The sequence below is a fragment of the Gordionus sp. m RMFG-2023 genome, chromosome 2 (genome assembly GCF_954871325.1).
Source record: "Gordionus sp. m RMFG-2023 chromosome 2, tfGorSpeb1-WG-v2, whole genome shotgun sequence".
Lineage (NCBI taxonomy): Eukaryota > Metazoa > Nematomorpha > Gordioida > Chordodea > Parachordodidae > Gordionus > Gordionus sp. m RMFG-2023.
Genome location: NC_088776.1, coordinates 60,358,859 through 60,370,564, shown reverse-complemented (window position 1 = coordinate 60,370,564; position 11,706 = coordinate 60,358,859). Strand labels below are relative to the sequence as shown.

At 29.5% G+C, this 11,706-nt stretch overlaps 2 protein-coding genes across 2 annotated transcripts; both read left to right on the top strand.

Moving 5' to 3' along the window:
* The first annotated feature begins 430 nt into the window (after nucleotides 1-430).
* Nucleotides 431-2,325, top strand: LOC135924531 (uncharacterized). Its single transcript, XM_065459589.1, has 2 exons — nucleotides 431-438; nucleotides 477-2,325. The coding sequence occupies exons 1-2, from the start codon at nucleotides 431-433 to the stop codon at nucleotides 2,323-2,325; spliced, it is 1,857 nt and encodes a 618-aa protein (XP_065315661.1).
* A 3,951-nt stretch (nucleotides 2,326-6,276) lies between these two features.
* Nucleotides 6,277-11,312, top strand: LOC135924530 (uncharacterized). The gene is made up of 8 exons (XM_065459588.1): nucleotides 6,277-6,393; nucleotides 6,435-6,536; nucleotides 6,576-6,650; nucleotides 6,696-6,879; nucleotides 7,697-7,835; nucleotides 8,291-8,445; nucleotides 9,813-9,905; nucleotides 11,079-11,312. The coding sequence occupies exons 1-8, from the start codon at nucleotides 6,277-6,279 to the stop codon at nucleotides 11,255-11,257; spliced, it is 1,044 nt and encodes a 347-aa protein (XP_065315660.1). The 3' UTR covers nucleotides 11,258-11,312.
* The last annotated feature ends 394 nt before the right edge of the window (nucleotides 11,313-11,706 follow it).

The window sequence follows — 11,706 nt, the reverse complement described above, 5'->3', positions numbered from 1 at the left end:
TAAGGAGAAAAACGAAATAATAATAAAAAAATTTATTCCTTTTTTGTTTATTTATATATATATAGAAAAATAAACATAAATAAACAATATAATAATAAATAATAATAACGATGATTCTAATAAGAAAAAGTAAAGAGGAAAAAAAACAAATGAAATGAACAAATTAAAATAAAATACGATGATTCTAATAAGAAAAAAAAAGAGAGGAAAAAAAACAATTGAAATAAACAAATTAAAATAAAATACTCCCATTGTGCAGCAGATTTCACACAGGAAGAAGTAAGGAAAGCAATCCTATCTTTTCATCGGGATTCGGCTCATGGTCTAGATGGGATTAGACCAATTTTTTTACAGGACATTACCTCTCCTGTGATCTGTACACAGGTTTCAATTCTCACTAAAATCACAAACTTAGTCAACAAAATCCTAAATGGAGACGTACCCAGCTTTATTACCCCCTTACTATTCGGTGCCAGACTCATCGCACTCCAAAAACCAAACAAGGACATTCAGCCCATCGCCATTGGTTCAACTTACCGTAGATTGGTCGCTAAATTAATCGCATCTAGAATCAAACACGATGCCGCACACATTCTAAGCCCCTATCAACTTGGTGTAGGGATACCTGGTGGGTGTGAAGCTGCTGTGCACTTAACAAGAATTCACCTTGAAAATAACCCAAAAAACGAATCCATAGTAAAAATTGACTTCTCTAACGCCTACAACACTCTTTCGCGCAACACGTTCCTACATTCAATTTGCTTCCATTTCCCAGCTTATACCAAATTTCTTTTCTCTTGCTACCAATCACCAACAATCTTACAATTCAACAAAGAAAAGATACTTTCTGTTGAGGGTATCCAACAAGGTGACCCTCTCGGATCCCTTCTCTTTAGTCTTGGAATCAATGACATGATAAAATCAATAAACTCTTCATGTACTCTATCGCTCCACGCTTGGTATATTGATGATGGAATCTTGAGTGGTCCCAGTAGTGAAATTGCCAAAGCAGTCACCATAATTAAAGAAATGGGCACAGCCATTGGACTTTCGCTTAACCAGAGCAAATCTGAATTCTCACTTTTAAATTCTAATGCTCCCAACACTCACGATTTCAAATTCACATCAAGCGTTGAATTAACACATCTAGGATCGCCTGTTGGAGGACACGAGGCAATAAGCACCTTTCTTCATTCCTCACTTGACATACTCCTTAAACTGGAGGACATCTTTACACTTCTTCCATCACACAAGTCCTTTTTTTTGCTAAAAAATTTCTTTTTTATACCAAGGATTCTTTACGCACTTCGGTCAACTCCAATTTTTAAATATCCTATTCCTATCCAAACTTACGAAAAAGGAATAAAGGACTTAACCGAAAAAATAGTAAATATCAGATTCAACGAAACTGCTTGGGCCCAAGCAACTCTTCCAACCAAATTTGGTGGTCTCGGCATCAGATCTCCACTTGACTTAGCAACAACTACTTTCATATCGAGTAGTCTCTTGACAAAGCCAATAACCACCGCCCATAATTCTAAAGAAGACCTTTCCTTAATCGTTGCTATGGATATTTGGAAAACAAGGATCAACGCTGATTCTCATCCCCCCACAACCCATAAACAGAAAGACTGGGATGCACCAGTGGTTGCTCGATGCGTTGAAACTCTCTTATCTAGCATGCAATCTACCGACCGCACCCTATTCTCTTCCTTGCTCAATGGTACGGGACATGAGTTTCTTGAGGCCATCCCATCTACCAATCTTCAGCTTCAACTATCCAACAATGAATTTACCCATGCCATCGGCATTCGTCTAAATTGTTCCATCACTCACCCCCACATCTGCTCAGGGTGCAACTCGCCAGTTGACTCGAAGGGTAGACATAGTTTACATTGTCGCTCCTGCAATGGACGATTCATCAGACACAAGCAATGTAATACAATCATCCAACATGCTCTGAAATCCGCCCAAATTCCTTCCACGTTAGAACCACATGGTCTTTTTAGATCTGACGGTAAACGTCCTGATGGGATCTCTCAAATCCCATGGAGGAGAGGCCAACTTTTGGTATGGGACTATTCCTGTATTGACCCCTTGGCCCCATCCAACCACGCCATCAACATCCTTGACCAGAAGGAACAACTTAAAATTTCTAAATACACAGAAATAATAAACGATCATTGCTTCATCCCAATCATATCAACCACTCTTGGCACCTTCGGCAAACTCGCCTTAGCATTTTTCAAAAAATTAGGATCACAAATCAGCAAACTCTCAGAAGAACCCCGAGAGGGTTTTTTCTTCGTCAACGATTATCCATAGCGATTCACAAAGCTAATTATATCAGTTTCTATGGTAGCCTTCTAGCCAAAGAGCTATCATAGACAACGCTTACGTCCCTTTTTCATTTTTGTTTTTCTGCGTCACACCATCTCCGTTCTTTTTTTAATAGTATTATTATATATTTTTCAAACATTTTTAATTATACAAATATATTTTAAAATTTTAATATATATTTTTTATAAGAAATTTTTTTTCGTGGTTAATATAAACATCTTAAAAATCGCAAAATATGATGATAATTTATTATAATTTATATTTAAACAAATAAATAAAATAAACAAATTAAAATAAAACGATGATTCTAATAAGAAAAAGAAGAGAGATAATAAAAACAAACGAAATAAACAAATTTAAGTTAAAAAAATAAATCTGTTTTTATTTTGCTTAAGGCTATGGCGGCCTAACCAAAAAAATATATACGCCATTTTTAATGTAAAAAAATGTAAATTTTGGCTTTAAAATGATTTTTTTTTCTTCTAAATTCGTTGAATGTTTTGTTGGTTTTTTTTACGAATTCAACCTTTCAAATGCAGCGTTAAAACGCAAAAAAAACGGAAACGCAGCTATGTTTAAATTGAAGCGTTGACTTTTTCTTTTTTTTTCAATCATGAAAAGTCTAAATTCTATAGCAAATCTTTCTGTAATATCATAATCCCATATAAGCCTAAAAATTGTATCATTTAATATAATTATTTTACTTTTTTTTAGAAGTTGTATCCATGCTATCACTTCAAAATTGATAAACGTTTCAAAGAAAAGCAAGATATTTTGTTTTTTAATAGACAAATGAATATGATCTCGTAAAAAATATCGGTCAATACGGATTTGTTCGGTGTAATAGGCGCGAATTATCTACACGAACGCGCCGCGGAATTTGGGGCAAATTAACAGCTGATCGATAGCAGCGAATTTTTGCATTCGTAGAATAATTACGTTGAGCTAATAATCTCTTGACGGATAGTTCTCGACGTTATTTCCATTTTACGCTTATTCAAAAACGAACATGAACCGAAGAATCAATTATTCGTATCCAATAATTGGGAGCAAATCGAATCCGATTGAGCTAATATTAAATTATTCAATTCATTCAAATTTTCGAATACTAATAATTGATCCTTTCATTCCTATTGATTTTTGTTTAATGTTTATTCCATTATAAATGGTGGCATTTTAGAATTTCAGGCGGAGGGGGGAGGGGTTCACTATAGTCAACACACATAGTTTTTTTTATAATTAAATGAATATTTTAGTCTTCAGGGGATCCCCATCTCATTGATTTAGGGGGTTTAAGAGTGTTTTGAGGACAAGGGCTTAACGGTAAAAAGGTTATATGTGCATCTTGAATCCAACCTTTTTTCTTTAATGCATGAACCAGGAATAGAAATTGAAACAAATAATTCGTTATTTCAGTTAATGTAATCGATCATTTTAAAATTCATACCACATGGAATATTCTAATATTTAGCTGTATTGCTAGGATATTTAATATATAATATAGTTTACAATTTATTTTTTTTATAATTTTTGATAAGAAAGTTATCCCCTCTATGCTTTATTTATTTCTTTATTTCTTTCTTTCTTTCTTTCTTTCTTTCTTTCTTTCTTTCTTTCTTTCTTTCTTTCTTTCTTTCTTTCTTTCTTTCTTTCTTTCTTTCTTTCTTTCTTTCTTTCTTTCTTTCTTTCTTTCTTTCTTTCTTTCTTTCTTTCTTTCTTTCTTTCTTTCTTTCTCTCATTTAATTTGAATCTTTGGAAGATTATTTTTATTTCACATTCCATCATTACTTGTGCGCATTTTAAATTTTTTTATAAATATTAGATTAATATACACTGATTTTATTTTAGATGAAATAATAAGATTTATATATATATATATATAAACATGAATACCGAGAAATTTTACTTTGGCATATTTCTAAAATGAATGATTCTATGATTATAAACCTTTCTTCACTTGGTATTCTCCGATAGGAATTTTTTTTATTTTCTTTGGTTGCTTTTATATTGATCTTCTAAAACACCAAAAGAATTTGTAATAGAGATAGAAGTGGAACCACACATGAACCGTTTATTTGAAATTGTATGAGTCAATTGTGAATAAATGTCTATTGGATAAAAAAAAAATCATTTAAAGTTAGAAATAAGGGGGCGACCAATTGACCTTTACATTTAAAAATTTTCTATAAGCTATTCTCAAAAAATTGATGGGCTAAATAGGAACATGAAGACTTTAAGAGTTTCAAAAATATTAATATTTCAGGGAAAACTGTATCTCAATAAATAATCTGGAATCATATTTAGTAGTAAATTGGGTATAGAAGAAATAAAAATCGAGATAGATGATCGCATTAGAGTACGAGTCATAAAATTTTAAGGATCACTGATTTCAGTGTTTACATGAGCGGGATAGAGATGTTGGAGAATTTTGCCTCCAGACATTTTGAAGGAGGGTAGGAATCTATGGGGTAGTGTTAGGAATCTAAGCGGGGTAGGGTAAATTTTTTTTTTGGGGGGGCGGGTAGTGGGAGGGGTATTGAATTTTTATATAAAATAGGGTTAAATAAATTACTAAAAATTAAATTAATACTTTTATAATAGATCTATTATAATATACATATATTGCTAACATCTATCATATCTATATTATTGTTTATAATCTATAGTCATATTTTTTGGAATAAAAATAATTTATTGAAAATTTTCTTCTGCCTTTATTTTTAATTATAATTTTAAAAGGTTTGACTTTCTATCTACATATTCATATTAATGCCAAACAATATGCTATAATAAGGAAACTATCGTATGTGAGGGGAAGGTTTTTAAGTTAATTCATATTCTAAAAAACAACTCTTACATTCATATTTTTTTGTTTATTTTATAATATTGATTATTTAGGATATTATTTTAAATATGTTAAGGGATAACATTAATATTTTGATTAAAATTTTTGAAAATTAATAATGTGGCGACCACAATTTTTTTTTGAATGGGATAGGTTTTGATTTTTGAGGAGGGCTTGCTTCTTCCTGTGAATATTTTATTATGTAGACGTGAATGACTTAATTTTTTTTATTAGAGATGTGAAAATGATATTCGCTATAAAGTGAAGAATAAGTTAGGTGCCCTAGTGAAAATTTATAAATATATTTAAAGAGAATAGAGAAAAAAAAGTGTCTAGGATATATATTGACAGAAAATAAAATAGCAATATTATAATAAAAACATTTTTATTTTTATTATAAACATCAATAGCCTATATTTGTAGTGTTGCCAACTGTCCTATTTAATAGGATTTTTTAAAAGGCTAGTTTAAGATTTTGGCCAAAATAATATTATGTAAGCCTCGAGATTAATCAAATAGAGGTACAAACATTTTTCATCTAGAAGCAATCTCCAGGCTGCCATAATATTATTTTTTCTAAAATCTTAATCTGGTGTTTTAATAAATCTACCTTAACTGGGCTCCTATTTGTGTTAGAAAATATTCCGGTTTTGTGGATATAATTGAATAAACAAATTCTCTTTAGAAAGCCACCTTCCCTCTCCTCCAAAATGCACAGAATACATCATTATAAACGATAATTCAAAAGAAAAATAATAAAAAGTTATTAATTTTTTTCAAATAATAACTATAATTTCAAAGTTATGGAAAAGAAGCTTTTTATAAACAAAAGTGAAAAACATAAATTATTATTTAAATTATCACATAGCCAAAGGCTTGGAATATATGAACTTAAAGACATCTAATAAGTTATAAAGGAAAAAACTGAATATTTTACCCCTCACCCTCCCACTCCCCCAACACCCTTAAAAATATCCTTAGCTATACGAACTATATCATTTATCGACCTATAACATTTTTTACATTATCCTAAAAAATTTTATATAACTCATCAATCCATTTTCAAACCACATGAAATTTGAAAATTGATCATGAAATTTGAAAATTTAAATATTAAGTTGGACTACATAAATGATAAAATCAGCAAATTAGATATTATTAAACTCGCAAACAAAATTATAATTGTAGCAGCCACTTATGATCAAAAAGTTAATGCTTCTTTCTTTTAAAAAAATATTAAATATATTAGATTAATAAAGTGTTGTTTTATGATGCTACAAAGTCAGATGATAATGACCATTCTTTAAATCTGATTTCGAAATTTGATATTGCAGGCGATCCTACCTGCATTGTATATTATACTTTATTATTAATTATATTTATATTCTAGATAAGACATTTAGATTCAATATTTATTAGCACATCAAAAGGAAACCTATACATCTTTTTTATAAATAAATTTTGTGTATATATTTATTCCCTTTAAATATCAAATAAAACTTTATTTTAGGAAATTTCTTTTAGCAAATATTTTGACTTTGGTAAGAATGATAGTTTGATAAACAATGGATTTCATAATGATTCTTGCACAGCCCTGACTGTTGATACTATCAATGATAATCTTATTATTTCCTTTATAGATGGCACTTTGAAAATCTTGGATTTACAAACTGATAAAATTATTCACACAATATGTAAAATCAATATTATAACACATATATTCAGGTTGGGCTCACATTTTTTATCTAAGATACTAACTAGTATTTTGTATCCTTTTCATTATTGAAACTTATATACAAATTTTTCAAAATTATTTGTATCTTAATCAACTTAAAATATTAAAATAAATTTTATTCCAAGTTTTTATTTATACATATTGTTATTATCGTTATCTTTGATTTATCAATTTTGTTTTGCTTCTATCATTCAAAAGATATTGATAAATTTTTAATATATCATTTTGTGTTTAAAAACATTTATTTTATTTATAATTTTTATTGAATTCAATAAGAGTTCCCTAAAATTTTTAATCTCTTTTATTAAGGAAAAAGAGAAAACTCTGAAAGATTTTTTTTTCTCAAACTCTAATTTCAACATTTAAGAAATAAAATATGTCATGATTTTGAATTATTAAACTAAATCCCCCAACCTAGACCAGAGATTTTTCACTGAACCCTAATCTGAACTCTTTTTTAGAAGGAGAGTTCGTAGCCTTGCTCAAAACTCTAAACAAGAATTATTGTGAAGAAGCAAAACATCCTCATATCACATGGGTTTCCCCCTATTCCCTTTTTTTAAAAAAAAGATTTATAATATTTTATATCTTTTTGGAAAATTTTCCCAATTTCTGCATATGAGATGAGTGTTATTAAAATTATAACTAAAAAAAATTTAAGTAATTAAAATAGTAATAAGATAGATTAATAATAACTTGAATGAAAATAAATGGCAAAAATCATTAAGGGAACAAAAGAATTATTTATAATCTTATATATTTATTTTCTACTCTAGCCAATTTCCATAATACTTACCTAAGTACTCTGAAATTTATTCCACCAAACTCTTTGTTGTGCGGTGATTTGTGTGGGACCGTTAAATTGGTCGATTTGAAAACGATACTTACAAAATTATATCACAAAAGCTTTTACTCGTAAAAATTATTACAAATTTTCTTAATTACACTTAATAAATGTAAATTATTAGTAGAATGGGAGAATCTTTTGGGCCCTGAATCTGGCACCGATATCCGAAAAAACCGGGTCGGGTTTTGATCATTTCGATTTCTTTAAAAAAATTAGTAAGTTGGGAAGTTCTATAAATAATCTCATCATTCATTTATACCGCCTCTTACAAAACACTGCAAAAATGATTCAAAATAACGAACTTTTGAAAATTCATTCAGTCTTGAAAGTATATATGTAATATTTTTCCAAACCCACGCTGCCCATGAAATTTTGCAAGCCCCTATAATAAGAAAGAAAACGAGATTAAGGAAACTGATTATAGAATGTAAGAAACTAGTAGAAGAGATTCGAAAATCATATAAAATAAAATACCTTTAATTTTCTATATATTTCAAATAGATTAAAATTTTTGCCTTAAAAGCCAAAATATAGATGGAGGCATATCCGCTCTCGACGTTCACCCCTTCAATTCAAACCTCGTGGTCTGCGGTGACGATCAAGGCCTGCTAACTTTTTGGGATCTTAGGAAACAAGCATTTCCTGTTCAGAATTCTTTTAATAAACACAAATCATATGGTATTATTTTTTTTTTTTTATTATGACATTTTTTTTAAATTAAAGTTAAATTACGTATTATTTAGGGTCTCTTAAATTTTTCCTTTTTCTGATTACCAATTTGGTCCTAACTAATATAAGTATATATCTACTCTCTTTCTTTTAAAACAATTATGACCCCAGAAAATTAGAGTAAAAGTGGTACCCTCATCAGTCACAAAACTGTCTTTTTCGTGAATTAGACAAATATATTTAGGTCTAGTTTAAATTTAAATACAGAGGGGATATGAATTATTTAGGTATTGGTGTCAATATTTAGATTTAAAAAAGGATAAACAAATTAATTTTGAAAGGTAGAAATTAAGGTAGATCAAATTTATTGTGGGCTTTTTAGTAATGTAGGAATATATTGTAATATACTATTTTTACAATATAAATTATTATATTCCCCTATTAGATATGTCTAATAACGATTATATATATATTTACGATTAATATAATATTGGGTGAGGTGCCTAACACCCATAGCATCAATTATAATTATAATTTCCGCAATCGAATCCATATGATTAACAACCTTATGAATGATATTAAAGATTGAATACGTGTGTATGTATAGTTTAGTATAAGCGGTTTAGTTAAGACTTACCGATCGATATTACGGATAGTAAATGTATATTGGCCTAATCCCAATATCACATGATTGTGTTCTTTATTATACATATTTAATTTTTAAATGTGTAAAAGTATAGAATATAAAATTTTAAATTAATATATCGAGGGTTTCTTTTCAGAAATATTAGAAGTTAGTTTATCAGGCACCTTCATTATCACCCAACTTCAACTAAAAAAACACTTGTTCTTTATATTGATAAGAAAGTTTAGAAAAAGTGAGATATTTATGACTGTTCACAGTCTAATATTTTGAAGGATCTGATTGTGGTATTATCATTAATCTCTTTAAATATTGGGAAATATGGGCAATTTTTGATGGTATTATTAATTAAATTTGTCTCTTTATTTGCTTCAAATAATTAAAACGCTCGTGCTGGATAGTTGTTGAGACTTAGATTAGATATCATTTTTTAGAGAAAGGATAGAAGTAAAAAGATTAATATAGACCCAAACATGAAAAGGGCTGGCCACACCTATTCAGTTCAGGCTCAAAGCAATTAAAATCGTGTTTCTAATTGCTGAACGACAAAATATAACCTGTATGGATTTTAAGGATTATACCCGGTCGAACCACTCACATCTCTACCTCGCAGATAGAACAATAGATTTCAAGGCTGTTTTTAAAAAAAAAAAATTTAAAACGCTATTTGTTGGTAATCGATGCGAACGAATATTTATATTATTTCCATATTTTTTTTTTTTAAAAAAACAAGTATCCGGCATCAAATTCCATCCAAATTTTCCCAACAAAAGCCTCTTCTCCTGTTCTCACGATTCTAAACTCTTAGCGTGGTACAACGAACAAAGTTATTAATTTTTTTAAACATAAAGTGATGGGAAAAATGCACCTCTTATACCATATTTTTTTTTGGTTCGATATGTCTATTTAGAAATTTCGGAGAGTTACGGAGGTACCAAGTGCATGGCCTGGCATCGGATTAAAAAATTTATATTTCGGTTCAGCGCCTGATTTTATAAAAAATTTTAAAATTTAATGAAGGATGCCTTCATTTAAAATAATTAAAAGTATTGGCTCATCTCCAAAATTTATCTCAAATCCCCCGTCTGATCTCTTTGTCGTTAAACAAAACACGGAGGTGATTGATAGCCCACTAAATTAATTGGCATCTCTTCTATCAAAATTTTTTTTTCTCTCTTAAAGCATTAAAATAGTAATCCTTACTTGATTACCGTTTTTTTATTTCTAAATTTTTTCACCAGTAATAATTTATAGATATTAAAATAAATAGCTATTGGTTAGTTTTTTTTTTTAATTAAAAGATAACTAATCAAGTTTGAAAATAGGCTTAATGCCATGCCAGAGCGTTCGAGCAAATGTGGTTAAAAGATAACTGGCCCAAAAATTGAACGCTTGCAAAATGTAATTTCTAATATTAAAAAAATTGATATTTAGGGTTTACATTTTCCCTTCCTTAAGAAAGTAAGAAAGAGAGAAAGCATATTAGAGATCTGCAAATCACGGCCCAGCCAGAACGAGTTTCGCGCATGGTCGGGTATATTTCTAAAAAAAATTTTTGGTTCGGCTCGGTATTTTTTAGAAAAATTTCGGATAAACTACTCAGTTTAACTTATAATTATAATAATTTGTTTTTTATAATGATTAATTTCTCAAAAACGCGAGAACACTTATAAAGTACTTGGCGAATTATTTCATAATTAAAATGTTACGAATTTTTTTATATAACTCGAATTAAATTGTTTTATATCGTCGATTGCAAATTTACAAATGTAGAATTTTTTTTTCTAGATCGCCATTGAAATTGAAGAAGGAGGGATAGGAGGTTTTCGCCTTTTTTTGTTAATTTTGATTAGATAGAAATGGGGTAGTATCGCCATGGCCTAAGGGGATGTAGAAGGGCTTGCATTACCTTACCTTACATTTTATAATGATTTTTATATACTGAACTTGAGTTGTAAAACTTTTTTCATTTTTGTTTTCCCCACCAATTCCTCCATAGACACGTCCGACATGTTTAGCTCTGCAAACGACCTCGATATCCAAACGATTGATTTACTCGAAGATTCCAATAGTTGCTCAATCAATGGAATGGCTTTAGAGAGTGATATATTGGTGGCTTGCACAGATAACCAGGGTATCTTCCGTATCTACCTCGAAAATTTTATCTCCATGACATAATAGATCCATTTGATATTTTATTTTTGTCAATCAGATATTAGTTATACTTATACGTTTACTGTACTATTTTTTTTCTTCAAAATATCTATTTTATAAATTTAATAAAAAAAAATTTTTAAAAATGTGTTTTTCATAATTACCCAGAATTTTTTTTTTAAACCTAGAAACTATTTTAAATTTTTTATTTTACCTTCACAAAAAATAATTACGATGCCGGGTTTTGAAAAAATAATGGGCCAGGCAACCAGCGCATATTTTTTCGGGCTGGGCTGAGAAACCTTTCCAAATAATCCCATAGAGCTGAGCGAATATCCTCTAGTATAATAAAATTACAATAAAAACCCCAAGCATCATCATTGTTATGATCCTTCTTCCATCTTTCACGTGATGTGGAGTGGATAGTATACGGCTAACTAACAAGTTTTGGTTTAGATCAGATAAGGTGAGCT

Coding starts and splice junctions, on each gene's coding strand:
- LOC135924530 (XM_065459588.1), top strand. CDS start 6,277: ATGAAATTTGAAAATTTAAATATTAAGTTGGACTACATAAATGATAAA. Junction 6,537..6,575: donor CAGGCGATCCTACCTGCATT/GTATATTATACT, acceptor TTTATATTCTAG/ATAAGACATTTAGATTCAAT. Junction 6,880..7,696: donor TAAAATTATTCACACAATAT/GTAAAATCAATA, acceptor TTTCTACTCTAG/CCAATTTCCATAATACTTAC.